The sequence below is a fragment of the Zootoca vivipara genome, chromosome 6 (assembly GCF_963506605.1).
Source record: "Zootoca vivipara chromosome 6, rZooViv1.1, whole genome shotgun sequence".
Lineage (NCBI taxonomy): Eukaryota > Metazoa > Chordata > Lepidosauria > Squamata > Lacertidae > Zootoca > Zootoca vivipara.
The window spans coordinates 15,067,866-15,085,207 of record NC_083281.1 but is presented as its reverse complement, the minus strand read 5'-3'; the positions used below and the strand labels follow the sequence as shown (position 1 = coordinate 15,085,207).

The following is a 17,342-nucleotide window of genomic DNA, read 5'->3' as shown; positions in this document are numbered from 1 at the left end:
AGTAGTTGCTTTGGAAGACAATAATAATAATAATAATAATAATAATAATAATAATAATAATAATAATAATAGAAAGAGGGCAGGATGGTGAGCTATAAAGGATGCTGCTTCTGTCAGGGCAGGAATAGAGCACCAGCTGTCCCCCCCCCCCCCCAGTTTTCCTGGCACCGCGATCTCAGGAGTGGAGTCGTCCTCTTCCTCGGCGTCTCTCGTAAGAGTCGCCTGACGTTCGGTCCTGACGCGCTTGAGGCTGGGAAGGCCATTAGTGGCTCTTGCTGGAGAGATCGGCGCGCACACTCTTCCATCTGCTCCCGCCTCTGGAGGCCCCTAAGACGGAGGAGTGCAAGGCGGGAAATTGGTCGAGAGAGCTAATCTCTTCCCTTCCACATAAACATGATAGATGAAGTCTAGATGGAGCTCGCAGACAGAGTCAGAGGCGGGGAGGGAGACTCCGAGGAAAGGAGGGAGAGGGAGGGGAGACCCAGGCAAGCGGGAGGGCGAACCGGCTCTGCATAACGGACCCGGGGGCCTGATATATACCGCCTGCTCTCTTGCAGGAGGAGAGGCGCTGAGTGCCGTGCGGACCGTCCTGCGTGGCCAGGGGCTTGCAGAGGATGTTCTGGCAGAGAAGAGGGAGGCAAAAGAGCAAGGCAGCCCAGCGGAAGCGTCAAAGGATGGAGGTGTGTTGCTTATTGCAAGGAGCCGGGCAACCTATGCTGGTGCAGCAACCTCAATACTGTCGACACTGGCTGGCAACCGCTCTCCAGGGCGGGGTCTTATGCTAAAAAATAAATAAATGGGTGCCTCAAGCTCATTGCTGTCAGCACTGGGCAGCTCTCCAGGAAGGTGACTCGTGCCAAGACAGAGCATCAGTGCATTGAGCTCTAGACTGTCGACACTGGCCGGCAGCTGCTCTCCAGCAAGGTGTAGTAATGTCTAGTCTACACTTACCACTCTGCAGGTTTGGGGGCAGGAGAAGCTCCCAGCCTTAGCTGGAGATTGAAGCTGGGCCTTTGCGCCTGCAAAGCAGGGGCACTGTGCTGCCGAGTCAAGATTCCAGTCCTCATGGATCTGAATAAACGAATAACGAACAAAGCATTGGTCGTTCTCATAGAACCATAGAATTGTAGAGTTGGAAAGGACCCAAAAAATCATCTAGTCCAACCCCCTGCAGTTCAGGAATCTCAGCTGAAGCATCCATGACAGATGGTCATCCAACCTCTGCAAAAAAAATCCACAGCCTTCTGAGGGAGTTGGTTCCACTGTCAAGCAGCTCCTGCCACCAGAAATTTCTCCCTGATGTTGAATCTCCTTTCTTGTAATTGAAGCCATTGGTTTGAGTCCTACCTTCCAGAGCAAGAGAAAACAAGCTTGCTCCACCCTCCCTGTGACAGCCCTTGGGATATTTGAAGATGTCTCTCATATCCCGTCTTGGTCTCCTCTTTTCCAGGCTAAACCTAGCCAGCTCCTTCAACTGTCCTCATAAGGCTTCGTCTCCAGACCCTTGATTATCTTGGTTGCCATCCTCTGCACACATTCCATCTTGTCAATCTCCTTCTTAAATTGTGGTGCCCGGAACTAGACACAGTATTGCAGGACTATGACTTCCCTCATAGCTGCCAAGTTATCCCTTTTTTTAAGGGAAATTCCCTTATGCTGAATAGGCTTCCTCGTGAGAAAAGGAAAAACTTGGCAGCTATGGACTTCCCTTGATCTGGACACTAACTCACTTGATGCAGCCTAGAATAGCATTTGCTTTTTTTGCTGTTGCATCACATTGTTGACTCCTGTTCAGCTTGTGGTCCACCAAGACCCCTAGAACCTTTCTACATGTACGGCTAGTAAGCCAGGTGTCCCTCTATCTTACCTTCTAGCTGAGGATTCAGTATACTGATGGACAACCACAATCCAGGATTTCAGGCAGTGCTCATGGTCCTACCTGGAGATGTGAGGAGTTGAATCTGGGACTTTACTTTCTCCATGCCAAGCAGGTACCCTACCACTTGTGGGATGTATCATCACTGAAGCAGTCAAATACATTTCCTGTTGCCCAGAGTGGACACACAGGGGAATGTGGCTCCAGACAGAGAATCCTCCCTTTGTAGGTGACCAGGTAGATGGGCGTGACCCTAGCAGACCCTACAAAAGGGCCAGTCACGTAGCCATCTTCTTCTTTTGGTTCTTTGACTTTTTGGCTCTCTTGCCATCTTCCTCTCTTCTGGCTCTCAGCCAGCAGCACATGGCTCATCCTTTCAGAGGGTGGAAGCCACAAGGTGGAAAGTCGGAGGCCTAACTCAGACTTCTTTTCTCTACAAATGTAACTGTAACCACAAGACAAAGCCTGCCTTCAGAGCACTGCTGTGAACTGAATATACCGTAAGTAAACTTTACTCTCACTTTTAAAGAAGGTAAAGGTAAAGGGACCCCTGACCATTAGGTCCAGTTGCGGACGACTCTGGGGTTGTGCACTCATCTCGCTTTATTGGCCGAGGGAACTGGCGTACAGCTTCCGGGTCATGTGGCCAGCATGACAAAGCCGCTTCTGGTGAACCAGAGCAGCGCACGGAAATGCCGTTTACCTTCCCACTGGAGCGGTACCTATTTATCTACTTGCACTTTGACATGCTTTCAAACTGCTAGGTTGGCAGGAGCTGGGACAGAGCAACGGGAGCTCACCCCGTCGTGGGGATTCGAACCGCTGACCTTCTGATCGGCAAGCCTTAGGCTCAGTGGTTTAACCCACAGCACCACCTGACAGAAGACTGTCATGTTATTACTATTTTAAGAGGGAAGTAAAAGGGGAAACTTACCAGAAACAAGCCAGACTGGATTGCTCAACTTAAATGATTCTAAGGAATCCATCAACTTGTTTCCAGAAATGAGCAAAGGAAAGTGCTCTGCTACTTGCTCACTGGCCTGAGTGAGGAGGATAACGGTTACGTATATTCCGGCGTATAAGACGACTGGGTGTATAAGACGACCCCTAGCTTTTCCAGTTAAAATATAGAGTTTGGGATATACTCGCCGTATAAGAAATATGACCCGGTGTATAAGACGACCCCCGACTTTTGAGAAGATTTCCCTGGGTTAAAAAGTAGTCTTATACGCAGGAATATACAGCAATCAATATTTCCTCTCCGATTGTCCTCAACATTCCCACACCGCTGAACAACAAACCATCACCTAATGCTAAAGATGGTTCTGAATAAGGTTCTGAATAGCAGAGACAGGGGAGGCTGCCTAATACAGAGTCAGAACATTGGCCCATCCAGCTCAGCACTGCCTGCGCTGATTGGCAGCAAGTCTCCGATTCAAACCAGAACAGAAGACTCAGGCTTCCCCACAAGCTCCTGCTGCTGCCCAGGGGCTGGTGGGAGCAGGGCCGCCTTAAGCCCATCCAGCACCCTGGCGCTAGGTCCCTCCAGCGCCCCCCTCCAGAGCCTCTCCAAGGGCCCGGGAGTGCCAAGCAGACCGCGGCAGCAGCGGGAGGCCACCTCCGAGGACTCCACGCTGCGCCTCCTTCTCGTTTCCCCAGCGCTGGGTTCCACTCAGTCAAGCTTCGCCACCAGCGTGCGCACCGCGGGACCAGCAAGAGCTGCTTGGGCGCTGTGTGCGCGCTGGTGGCGAAGTTCAACTGAGCGGAACCCAGCGCTGGGGAAACGAGAAGGAGGCACAGCGCGGAGTCCTCGGAGAAGGAGCGCAGTCCTGGCCAGATCGCCGGAACCCTGCGCTCACTTGGCGCCCTTCCAGCGCCCTCCAGCACCCGGCGCCATGGTTCTCCGTGCCACTAGCCTCTATGGCTAGGACGGGCCTGGGTGGGAGTCCCAAACATCTGGCTTCGTGAAGCTGTCCTGCGCAGATTCCCAGGCCTCCGTTTCCCAGCCCGGGCTGCCAAGTGGGAAACTTCAAGTACTCCCAGAGGCATGGCGAGCATTGCCCGTCTCCGGGAGAGTCAAGACTTCCTTCTGCACAGTTCTAAGGGAGTACGGCATCGCCGTGAACCCAATAACAGGCCTGTCAGCTCCCCTTAGCCCCAGAAGCTGCTGACGGCCCACGCGGCAGCCAGGGAAAGAGAGAGTGCCGAGGGATAATGGTGACAAATCATCTGGGATGTGCTGTTCCGAGCTGCTGGCGAGAGTCGTGGGCTGCCTCTTCCAGCCGGGAGTCCTGGTTCATTAGGCGGGGCGGAATAATACACACCAGGGGGGAGCACGGGTCTCCCCTGGACCCCTCAAGAGGGCTTTGCTCCTTGAAAGGAGAGGGGCTGGTGCAGGATTGGGGCTGGCGACCAGAGTGGCTTTCTCTTTACTCTACATGTTTTAAGTGGACTGGCTAAGTCAGCCGCCAGGGACTAGCTCTCAGAACATGCTCAGATGCCCTGGACTGGGTGAAACAGCAGGAGCTTTTCCATTTGGAAAAAATCATAAATAAGGGAGACCATGACGGAGGTGGCTAAATGGGGGATAGTAAGGACACTCTTCCTTCTCTCAGCTATTTAATGTATAGAATCATAGAATGGCAGAGTCATCTAATCCAGCCCCCTGGGATGTTTTAATGTTGTCACCCGCTCCAGGGTCCGTGATGGGCAGGTAATAAATTCATTGTTGTTATGATGTGTTACGAAAAAAATCCAGGTGCAAGGCTGGCTCAGCCACCTAGCTCATCGGGCAGAGACCGCGCGTCCCTGCGGAACAAAGAAGGGAGTCCAGCCACCAGCCGGAGCAAATAGTAGACCAAAGTTTATTGCGCAACAGGTTCAAAGAGGAATTGAACCCAGAGCATGGGGCGACACTGACTTTTAAAACTTCCCACCACATCCTAGGATACAGTTCGCACAGCATCATTTATACATCATCTTTACATCTCTGACATGTCACAAAAGGGGAGGGATAGACAGGGGCTACACTAGCAAACATGGCCAGAAAAGTCCTTGGTTCAAGATTAGCATAAGCAAACATGTCAGGGCAAGGCCCAGGTATAAGATTAGCATAGGCAAACACCTCTGAAGTCTTAAAGGTAAAGGGACCCCTGACCATTAGGTCCAGTCGTGACTGACTCTGGGGTTGTGATGCTCATCTTGCGTTATTGGCCGAGGGAGCCGGCGTACAGCTTCCAGGTCATGTGGCCTGACAAAGCCTGACAAAGCTGCCTCTGGCAAACTAGAGCAGTGCATGGAAATGCCGTTTATCTTCCCACTTGGAGCGGTACCTATTTATCTACTTGCACTTTGACATGCTTTCGAACTGCTAGGTTGGCAGGAGCTCACCCCGTCGCAGGGATTCGAACCGCCGACCTTCTGATCAGGAAGCCCTAGGCTCTGTGGTTTAACCCACAGTGCCACCTGCGTCCCTACCCCCCAAAGTACAATAGAACAAAGTACAATAGAAGTACAATAGAAGTCTTACCCCTCCCCCCAAAGTACAATAGAACTTCCTTTGCATGTCTGGACCCCTTGGCAAGTCTGGTGATGGGATTAAGCTTTCCTTGGCCAACAATCAGCTCAGCAATTTGTCACCTCTGGGCACTTTCTGGAAAAAATAGCGTTGGAATGGAGGAAGCTGGCAAAGGAGTTGATTTTATATGGTTTTTTAAGCTAGGTAACTTCCCTGAGCTGTCAAGTCAAAAGGATACTATACATTTATGCATAATATTTGTAACATTTAACAACTTTAAAGATGTGCTCCCCCTAATTTTCGTAACAGTTGAATTTGCTATTTATTTGTCCATGCCTCCCACAAGGTTGGTCACCTAACCAGATTGGTCACATAACCAGGCCAATGTGCTAGGAAGAAGAAGGACTATACCATTTCCCCTTCCCTAAATTCACATTCCTCCAGAATTCCTCCAAAAGCCAGGCACTTTCCATGAAAATGCTCCCCGGCCAGCTGGAAATCAGAAGATGATGATTTGGGTAGAGCAACATGTTTTGAAATTCTCTTAACCGTTTTCTCTAATTAACAAGGATCCCTTCCCTTCACAAACATTATCTTCAAAGAGGGCAATTTGCTTAGCTTCGTTGGGGGAGGGGGGAAAGAAAATCCCATTTGCAAAGTTAATGGAAGTTTCCGCTTGAGAGGGGCAAATTGTTGCCTGGGCTAACACCCAGGCCATTACCTTGAGAACGTTCCCTAAATGTGGAGGGGGGAGGTTCTAAAATGAGAGGTGCTGAGAATTAGGAACATTTGGAACCAGTTCTCTGTGGCCTTTTCTTCCTAATCTCTCTGTGACCTACATCCGCAGTAGTCTAGTATTTGTCAAAATGCTTGAATCGATCATAAAAGTGGGAGTTTCTCTGAGCATATGCAGAATGAGTTCTCTCTCCTGCTCAGTGGACAAAATTTGCATCTCTCTCCCTCAACTTAGTGCCCTCCAGATGTTTTCAGGAAGGCTGAGAGTAGTATAGGGAGCACACCTCCTGTCAGATTGCAGAAGTCCCACCCCCTTTCTTTAAGGCTGATTGATGATGTCACAGGACGTCCTGCCACCATAGCTGCCAAGTTATCCCTTTTTTAAAGGGATTTTCCCTTATGCTGAATAGGCTTCCTCGCGAGAAAAGGGAAAACTTGGCAGCTATGCCTGCCACAGATGCTGAACCAGTTCCAGTCAGAGTGCATGACCTATAGGTCCAAAACTGCTTCAAAGCTTCACCCTATTGGGCCACTGCAGCATGACATCACTGTAGAGGGGTCACATGCCTTGAGAGGGCCAATCAGGTCCCATATTTTGACTTAGAAGAAAACATCTTCGCACAATCAGTCCATTGGTCCATCACATTCTCACAGAGGAGCCATGCGCCTTCCGTATCCTGGATTCTACCAAAGGGGAGACAGAACATCTAGGGAGTCATTGGGACCACAACTCCCAGGAAGGGACTTCCTGTGGACGCCATCAATCAATCTCAAAGGGGGTGGGACTTCCAGGATTTGACAGAAGCCATGCTGCCCCTACTACTCCCAATCTTCCCCAAAACATCTGGAGGATTCTGAATCACAGAATCATAGAATTGTAGAGTTGGAAGGGGGTCACAGGATCCATCTAGTCCAGGCTTCCTCAAACTCGGCCCTCCAGATGTTTTTGGCCTACAACTCCCATGATCCCTAGCTAGAAGGACCAGTGGTCAGGGATGATGGGAATTGTAGTCTCAAAACATCTGGGGGGGCCGAGTTTGAGGAAGCCTGATCTAGTCCAACCCCCTGCAATGCAGGAATATTTTGCCCAACGAGGGGCTCAAACCCATGGCCCTGAGATTAAAGGGGTCTCATGCTCTACCGGTTGAGCTAAGGAAAGCTGAGCTACACTGACATGAATCTTCTCTCTCGGGTGAGAGCTGGGAAAGCACTCTGCATATGCTCAGAGAAACTCACGCTTCTATAATCAATTCATGTATTTCAAGAAAGAGGGGTAGGGTGGCCTAAGGGGTGTGTGATGGGCACTTGAACAGAGGACACCCAAGAAGAAAGGAGCCCGCGCACCACAAACATGATCCAGAGCTCAGCCCTGAAAAACATTCCAGACCTCCTTTCAGAACAGATTAAGAAACAAACGCTATCAAGATCTGCTTTGCACAAGCCCCTAAAACATAAGTCAATGTTTTATTTGTGTTCAATTCCGTTTGCAAGGCAATGGGGGGGGGAGGCAGGCTGTCTGAGGCTAAACAAATACCTCCTCTGCCTCCTCGGATGATTAAATATCTCAAAACTTAATTAAAGAGAGTTTGGGGCTTTTGGTTTTGTGTTTTTTTTTATTTAAAAAAAAAACCAGGAGGTGGAGGGGTGAGGAGAGGATATCGTGCAGCCTTTGAACAGCAGAAAGAGCACAGGCGGTCTTCACCCGTCAGTGCCGGGTCACCGGCAGCGGAGGCAAAGGCAGGCGTGAGATGGGCCGGTGGGATCTGGGATTGGCATGGATCAGGAAACAGCTGGGCAGAGGCTGGGTCATTGGACGGTCAGGGATTCTTCCAAAGGGAGCAAGAGGCAAGGCGAGGAGGCAGCGGATCGGGGGGGGGGGGGGGGAGAGGGAGAGCCAGTTGGCTGGCGACAGATGCAAGCAGGAAATATGGAAAGCAAGCTGGCAGGACCATCAAAGGAAAACCCTGCTGGATAAAGTCAAAGATCTACCCCACAGAATCACAGAATACAAGAATTGTCAAGTTGGAAGGGGGTCTGAGGGTCATCTAGTCCAACCCCCTGCAATGCGGGAATATGGAGCTGTCCCATATGAGGTCGATGGCTTCAAGTACAAGAAAGGAGATTCCGACTCGACATCAGGAAGAACTTTCTGACAATAAGAGCAGTTTGACAGTGGAACGGACTCCCTCAGGAGGTGGTGGACTCTCCTTCCTTGGAGGTTTTTAGGCAGAGTTTGGATGGGCATCTGCCATGGATATCTCCTCTCAATCTCCTATTTTCATAGAATCATAGAATCATAGAATCATAGAATCATAGAGTTGGAAGAGACCACAAGGGCCATCCAGTCCAACCCCCTGCCAAGCAGGAAACACCATCAAAGCATTCCTGACAGATGGCTGTCAAGCTTCTGCTTAAAGACCTCCAAAGAAGGAGACTCCACCACACTCCTTGGCAGCAAATTCCACTGCCGAACAGCTCTTACTGTCAGGAAGTTCTTCCTAATGTTTAGGTGGAATCTTCTTTCTTGTAGTTTGAATCCGTTGCTCCGTGTCCGCTTCTCTGGAGCAGCAGAAAACAACCTTTCTCCCTCCTTTATATGACATCCTTTTATATATTTGAACATGGTTATCATATCACCCCTTAACCTTCTCTTCTCCAGGCTAAACATACCCAGCTCCCTAAGCCGTTCCTCATAAGGCATCGTTTCCAGGCCTTTGACCATTTTGGTTGCCCTCTTCTGGACACGTTCCAGCTTATCAGTATCCTTCTTGAACTGTGGTGCCCAGAACTGGACACAATACTCCAGGTGAGGTCTGACCAGAGCAGAATACAGTGGTACTATTACTTCCCTTGATCTAGATGCTATACTCCTATTGATGCAGCCCAGAATTGCATTGGCTTTTTTAGCTGCTGCATCACACTGCTGACTCATGTCAAGTTTGTGGTCAACCAAAACTCCTAGATCCTTTTCACATGTACTGCTCTCAAGCCAGGTGTCTCCCATCCTGTATTTGTGCCTTTCATTTTTTTTGCCCAAATGTAGTACTTTACATTTCTCCTTGTTAAAATTCATCTTGTTTGCTTTGGCCCAGTTGTCTAATCTGTTAAGGTCATTCTGAAGTGTGATCCTGTCCTCTGGGGTGTTAGCCACCCCTCCCAACTTGGTGTCATCTGCAAACTTGCTCAGGATTCCCTCAAGCCCATCATCCAAGTCATTGATAAAGATGTTGAACAAGACTGGGCCCAAGACAGAACCCTGTGGCACCCCACTAGTCACTACTCTCCAGGATGAGGAGGAGCCATTGATGAGCACCCTTTGGGTTCGGTCAGTAATCCAGCTACAAATCCACTGAATGGTAGCATTGTCTAGCCCACATTTTACCAGCTTCTTTACAAGAATATCATGGGGCACCTTGTCAAAGGCCTTGCTGAAATCAAGATAGGCTACATCCACAGCGTTCCCTTCATCTACCAGGCTTGTAATTCTGTCAAAAAATGAGATCAGATTAGTCTGACATGACTTATTTTTCAGGAACCCATGCTGACTTTTAGTGATCACAGAGTTTCTTTCTAGGTGCTCACAGACTGTTTGCTTAATGATCTGCTCTAGAATCTTTCCTGGTATTGATGTCAGGCTGACTGGGCGGTAATTGTTTGGGTCCTCTCTTTTCCCCTTTTTGAAAATAGGGACAACATTTGCCCTCCTCCAGTCTGCTGGAACTTCGCCTGTTCTCCAGGAATTTTCAAAGATTATTGCCAGTGGTTCTGAAATCACCTCTGCCAGTTCTTTTAATACTCTTGGATGTAGTTCATCTGGCCCTGGAGACTTGAATACATCTAAACTAGCCAAGTATTCTTGTACTACCTCCTTACTTATTCTGGGCTGTGTTTCCCCTGCTGAATCATCTGCTCCATATTCTTCAGGTCGGGCGTTGTTTTCTTTCTTGGAGAAGACAGAGGCAAAGAAGGCATTGAGGAGTTCTGCCCTTTCTCTGTCCCCTGTTTGCATTTCACCATCTTCTCCTCTGAGTGACCCCACTGTTTCCTTGTTTTTCCTTTTGCTACGGACATACCCATAAAAGCCCTTTTTGTTGCTTTTAACCTCTCTGGCGAGCCTGAGTTCATTCTGTGCTTTAGCTTTTCTGACTTTGTCTCTACACGTGCTGGCTATATGTTTGAATTCCTCTCTGGAGATTTCCCCCCTTTTCCATTTTTTGTACATATCCCTTTTAAATCTTAACTCAGTCAAAAGTTCTTTAGATAGCCAGCCTGGCTTCTTTAGGCACCTTCCATGTTTCCGTCTCATTGGTATTGCCTGAAGTTGTGCTTTTAATATCTCCCTTTTAACAAACTCCCTGTTGTTGTTGTTTAGTTGTTTAGTCATGTCCAACTCTTCGTGACGCCATGGACCAGAGCACGCCAGGCACTCCTGTCTTCCACTGCCTCCTGCAGTTTGGTCAGACTCATTTTCGTAGCTTCGAGAACACTGTCCAACCATCTTGTCCTCTGTCGTCCCCTTCTCCTTGTGCCCTCCATCTTTCCCAACATCAGGGTCTTTTCCAGGGAGTCTTCTCTTCTCATGAGGTGGCCAAAGTACTGTAGCCTCAGCTTCAGGATCTGTCCTTCCAGTGAGCACTCAGGGCTGATTTCCTTCAGAATGGATAGGTTTGATCTTCTTGCAGTCCATGGGACTCTCAAGAGTCTCCTCCAGGACCATAATTCAAAAGCATCCATTCTTCGGCAATCAGCCTTCTTTATGGTCCAGCTCTCACTTCCACACATCACTACTGGGAAAACCATAGCTTTAACTATACGGACCTTTGTCAGCAAGGTGATGTCTCTGCTTTTTAAAACGCTGTCTATGTTTGTCATTGCTTTTCTCCCAAGAAGCAAGTGTCTTTTAATTTTGTGACTGCTGTCACCATCTGCAGTGATCATGGAACCCAAGAAAGTAAAATCTTTCACTGCCTCCATGTCTTCTCCTTCTATTTTCCAGGAGGTGATGGGACCAGTGGCCATGATCTTGGTTTTTTTGATGTTGAGCTTCAGACCATATTTTGCACTCTCCTCTTTCACCCTCATTAAAAGGTTCTTTAATTCCTCCTCACTTTCTGCCATCAAGGTTGTGTCGTCAGCATATCTGAGGTTTTGGGTATTTCTTCAGGCAATCTTAATTCTGGTTTGGGATTCCCTCAATCATTCCTCATATGGCTTGGTTTCCAGACCCTTGATCCTCTTGTCTGCCATCCTTCCAGCTTCTCAACATCCTTTTTAAATTGTGGTGCCCAGAACCCAGCCAGCATTTGCTCCTCGTGATCCAGAAGTACAGCCTTACTGTAAGTCTGGAGGTGTGCAGTGGGGTATGCCAGCTGCAATGAAGACAGGCTCCTTTCTCCATACATTTGATTTCTCTGTAAGCATTGGGTTTCCAGGTTCTGGGCCTTTTCCCCTCTGGGTGTTAACACTGGAGTTCCCCCACTGCTGCCGTCGAATCCAGATAGTTTCTCCCAGCCCAAGTGAAACTACATCAGCAATATTCCTGGTGGGAGGATCTCTTGGGCACACCTTAGACCAAAAACACTGCAAATCTGCCCGGCTTGCCTTTAATCTTTGGAAATGCTCTCTGAGCCATCCCAGCCAATAAAAAGACAGTGAAAAAAATCTCTCTCCTAACAGGGGAAGGTTTTGTATCGACTGTGTCTGGCTGACATTTTGCAAGGATCGTTAGCTGGTGGATAGAGATGTTTCTGCAGCAGTAACGGAGGACATGGCACAGTTAAAACTCGTGGAAAACAAAGAGGTTTCAGGGAAACGAGAAAGTGCCTTTGGGGGTGTTCTATTGCACTCAGAAATTGCTTGCAGAAACTGTTTGGCCACTGCTGGGCTGGGAGGGCCATTGGCCTGATTCAGAAAGCTCTCCAAAGTAAAAAAAAAATTGATGCTTTCTCCACCTCTGGCATTTGGCCATCAGGAGGTTGTGCAGAAGCCGATGGAATCACAGAAACTGTAGAGTTGGAAGGGACCACGGGGGTCATCTAGTCCAACCCCTTGCAATCCAGGAATATTTTTGCCCAACCTGGGGCTCAAACCCACAACCCTGAGATCAAGAGTCCCAAAGCTCTACCAACTGAGCTACTCTTGGACTGAAACCAGACCCTTGGACTTAAAAGAGTTTCCTGCTCTTTACATTAACATTATGTGTCCCAATCATACTTGCCAGGTGTCCCTGACTATTAGTGAATAGTTTCTTGCCCTTTCCAGAAATAGCTGAAGACATTTTTGCTTCTGTAGGCTTTCCCAGCTGCATCAATGGTTCTTTCCCCCCCCCCCGGTGTCTATGTGTGATTTATTTTTAAAGGTACTTGCTGGATTTGTATGTTTTTAACTGTTTGCCTTGTACATTGTCTTGAGATGGTTGTATACGAGGCGATGAATCAATCAGTAACAGTGATAGTGACAGTTATCATTTGTTCCTCAATGAAAAGTTACAGGGAACCAGGCAGAGGGCCTTTCTGGTAGTAGCGCCCACCCTGTGGAACAGCCTCCCACCAGGTTCCGAGGAAATAAATGAATATACAACTTTTATGAGACATCTGAAGGCAGCCCTGTATAGGGAAGTTTTTAATTTTTAATGTTTTACTATGTAAAACATTCCCTTGACTGGGAAGGGCGGGGTATAAATAAAATTATTATTATTATTATTATTATTATTATTATTATTATTATTATGTTTCTGTATATGCTGGAAGCCACCAACAGTGACTGGGGCAACCCAATCAGATGGGCAGGGTACAAATAATAATAATAATAATAATAATAATAATAATAATAATAATAAGTAGTAGTAGTAGTAGTAGTAGTAGTAGTAGTGCCCACAAGGGTCCAGACTGGGACTTCAGGTGCAGAAGGTTTTTCTGGAGGTTTGCACCCACCAGTCCCAGGCTCAGCTGTTTCCTGATCTCCAGCACACCCAGAGAGAGGAGAGGAGCAAGGGGTGTCCCCTGGCACAGCAGCCTGATGACTTTGAAAAAAGGATCAGGGAAATTCCAGGAAGCTAAAAAAACACCACTGCCAAGATGGCAAATGTTTCTGAGTACCAGTTGCTGGAAACCACAGGGAAGGGAATCATAGAATCATAGAATTGGAAGAGACCACAAGGGCCATCCAGTCCAACCCCCTGCCAAGCAGGAAACACCACCAAAGCATTCTTGACATATGCCTGTCAAGCCTCTGCTTAAAGACCTCCAAAGAAGGAGACTCCACCACACTCCTTGGTAGCAAATTCCACTGCCGAACAGCTCTTACTGTCAGGAAGTTCTTCCTAATGTTTAGGTGGAATTTTCTTTCTTGTAGTTTGAATCCGTTGCTCCGTGTCCGCTTCTCTGGAGCAGCAGAAAACAATCTTTCTCCCTCCTCCATATGACATCCTTTCATATATTTGAACATGGCTATCATATCACCCCTTAACCTTCTCTTCTCCAGGCTAAACATACCCAGCTCCCTAAGCCGTTCCTCATAAGGCATTGTTTCCAGGCCTTTGACCATTTTGGTTTCCCTCTTCTGGACACGTTCCAGCTTGTCAGTATCCTTCTTGAACTGTGGTGCCCAGAACTGGACACAGTACTCCAGGTGAGGTCTGACCAGAGCCTGAGACCAGGGAGACTGGTCTCAGGCTTGAATCCTGTGTGAGGCATTCCCACAGTCATCTGGCTGGGTTGCCTTTTTCTGTTCTTATGAGAACAGGATGCTGGACTAGATGGGCCACTGGCCTGATCCAGCAGGCTTTCCGCGTGCTCTCATTCGCTCCCATTCAACAAAGCATGCCTCCCAAGAGAGCGGCCCTGAACCAAAATGCAGATTCTCCACCCCCACCTTACAGGGTTGGTGTAAGAATAATAAACTAGTGCATGGGTAGGCAAACTAAGGCCCAGGGACTGGATCTGGCCCAATCACCTTCTAAATCTGGCCCGCAGACAGTCCGGGAATCAGCGAGTTTTTAAAATGCATCTCTGGGGTTTTTGTAGAGCCTGCCTGGTGTTATGGAAAAATGACCCCCATATAATTTTCTATGACACTGGTGTTTTTACATGAGTAGAATGTGTGCTTTTATTTAAAATGCATCTCTGGTTTTTTTTTGTGGGGCATAGGAATTCGTTCATTTTTATTTTTTTCAAAATATAGTCCAGCCCTCCACAAGGTCTGAGGGACAGTGGACCGGCCCCCTGCTGAAAAAGTTTGCTAACCCCTGAACTACTGCAGCCTTTTGGAAAAGTTTGGAATGCCTCCCCTCTCGTGTGCACAGTTTCTCCCCTGACCTGACAAGAGTGAAAAAGAGGGAGGGAGAAAATGAGGGAGAGGGAGAGAGAGAGGGAGAGAGAGAGGGAGAGGGAGAGGGAGAGAGAGAGAGAGAGAGAGAGAGAGAGAGAGAGAGAGAGAGAGAGAGAGAGAGAGAGTCTGGTGACCATCTTCTCACACAAGCGCATTTCCCCATGGCCAGGCTGCTTCTGCAAAGCTTGGCTCTTCTCAGCCCGAGCTAAAATCCACAGTCAAGATCTCATTTGTGAGAGAATTCACCTGTGGACAAAAGCTCTGCCAGACTGAGCCTTCCCTCCCCTGACGGCCCCCAAACCTTCCAGCCATGCCGAGCTGCCATGAGACTCGTTTTCCATTTTCACCTTCAAGCAGTCCCACCAACGTGCAGGAATCAGAAATATAAAGCGGGCAGTCATTTTTGCGTCGCTCGAGGCAGAGGAACAGAGAGAGGAGCTGAATCATTCTTGGAATCATGGAATTGTTGAGCTGGGTGGGATCTCAGGGGCCATCTAGTCCAACCGCCTTGCGATGCCGGAATCTCATCCATGACAGACAACGTTCAAAACTCCCATTGTTCCAGGCACATTTTGTGACATTTCATTAGGGCGAGCAGTTTCTGAGATTTGGGCGCAGAACTGCACCTAAGATTTCAGATTAAAACTGCAGAGTGGAAGGAAAGGATTACCTTTTTCTGCCTCCACACTTCTAGCTATTCTCTGAAGACTGGAGAAGAGACCCTCTTAAGAATATTAGAGGGGTGGGAAGGGGAAAGACTAGACCATGTGAAAAATGAACATAATATTTTAGCTGCGGTTCATTCATTTTCAGCTTTGTATTCTTGTTATAAAAAAGCATGCCTAGACATTGCGTTGTTGCGCCCATAACCTCAGGTAAGGTGCCATTTAGCTCCTAGCTTTCATATCTCAGTTTCTAACACTGATGACAGATGGGCATAACAACCTCTGCTTAAAAACCTGCAAGGAAGAAGAGTTCACCACCTCCCAAGAAAGACCGTCCCACTAACAGCTCTTACTATCAGAAAATTATTCCTGCTGTTGAGTCGGAATCTCCTTTCCTGTACTTGAAGCCATTGGTTCGAGTCCTACCCTCCAGAGAGGAGGAGAAAACAAGCTTGCTCCATCTTCCATGCAACAGCCCTTGAGATATTTGAATATGGCTATCATATCTTCTCTCAGTCTCCTCTTTACTAAGCTTACCCAGGCAACTCAACTCCCTCAACCATTCCTCATAAGGCTTGGTTTCCAGACCCTTCATCATCCTGGTCGGCCTCCTTTGCACACGGTCCAGCTTGTCAACGGGGACGCGGGTGGCGCTGTGGTCTAAACCACAGAGCCTAGGGCTTGCCGATCAGAAGGTCAGCAGTTCAAATCCCTGCCATGGGGTGAGCTCCCGTTGCGAGGTCCCAGCTCCTGCCCACCTAGCAGTTTGAAAGCATGTCAAGTGCAAGTAGATAAATAGGTACCGCTCTGGCGGGAAGGTAAACAGCGTTTCCATGTGCTGCTCTGGTTTCGCCAGAAACGGCTTAGTCGTGCTGGCCACATGACCCGGAAGCTGTCGAGGACAAACGCTGGCTCCTTGGCCTGTAGAGCGAGATGAGTGCCGCAACCCCAGAGTCATCCGCGACTGGACCTAACAGTCAGGAGTACCTTTACCTTTACCTTTACCTTTACCTTTACCTTTACCTTTACCTTTACCTTTACCTTTACCTTTACCTTTACCTTTACCAGCTTGTCAACATCCTTCTTAAACTATGGAGTTCTCCCTGCCCTGTCAGAAGCTATATTCCACTGAATGCGAGCTGTTGGGACTCGCAAATGGGGAGATATGCTGTCTCACTCAAGACCTGCATTTGGATTTCCCACTGGAGTATCTGTTTGGCCACTGTGAGAACAGGATACTGGGCTCTGTGGGCCACTGGCCTGATCCTGCAAAGCTCTCTTTTTTTGTAAGCTATATCATTTATTGTGAATCGTTTTATTTAAACCAGAATGCCGTAATGTTTCAAGATGTCTGTATATTTTGCAATCTTGCCCTCCACATTTTTCTCTGCCTGCTTTTGAAGTTTCTTCAGTTGCTTCTTCTTTGTGTAATGAATCTTGGCCTTTGCCTTGCGCTTCTCCTCCAGGGTAGCTGTGATGGTTTGGTACTTCCACCCAACCTCATGGGCAAGGCGACCCAAACAGGCAAACTTGCGTGTGGGCTTGAGGCGGACCACTTTCAGCGCTGCAGGGACCACCATCCTCTTGCGCTTATCGTAAGGAGGAGGGATGCCATCAAAGACCTTCAGCCTCTCCAAGGCAGCCTGACCCCGTTTGGTCTTGTGTGGGAGCATTCCTCGCACTGTCCTCCAGAAGATCCGGCTAGGGGCATGGAAGTGGTAAGGACCACGGGACGGGTTGGTGTTCATACGCTTATGCAGGAAAGCAAGGTACTTCAGTTTGTTACGGTAGAAGTTGCCAGATATGTTGATCCCTTCGCATCGCATGACTACCATTTTGTGCCCCAGCAAGACTTGCTTAGCCACAATGGCAGCCAAACGACCCAGCAGGTGGCCACGTCCATCAATCACCGACACCTTTGGCTCCGCCATGGCTGCTCCTCGGAGGCCGAACGAAAAAGAGGCTCCGCCCAGCACACCCTGCAAAGCTCTTTTTGATGTTCTTACTAAAGCATCACAGGAACGTGGAATCGTAAAGTACAGGACCAACAATTGCCAATCAATTCTTTTAAAACACTTGAGGAAAGGGGAGGATTTCGAACTCGTGACAAAACCTCAGCATTGAAGGTAGGGCCTTGGAAAGAAACTCTCCCCCTAAACCTCAGGTCCCCCCCCCAAAAAAAATTGCACTGGCCAAGAATCTGTCGCCCCTCCTCTTCACC

The 17,342-nt window shown here is 48.4% G+C and overlaps 1 protein-coding gene across 1 annotated transcript; it reads right to left on the bottom strand.

Moving 5' to 3' along the window:
* Positions 1–16,400: 16,400 nt before the first annotated feature.
* LOC118078959 (large ribosomal subunit protein uL13-like) lies at positions 16,401–17,087 on the bottom strand. The gene has a single exon (XM_035102968.2). It carries the CDS (start codon positions 17,050–17,052, stop codon positions 16,441–16,443), a length of 612 nt encoding a protein of 203 aa, XP_034958859.2. The 5' UTR covers positions 17,053–17,087; the 3' UTR covers positions 16,401–16,440.
* Positions 17,088–17,342: the final 255 nt, after the last annotated feature.

Coding starts and splice junctions, on each gene's coding strand:
- LOC118078959 (XM_035102968.2), bottom strand. CDS start 17,052: ATGGCGGAGCCAAAGGTGTCGGTGATTGATGGACGTGGCCACCTGCTG.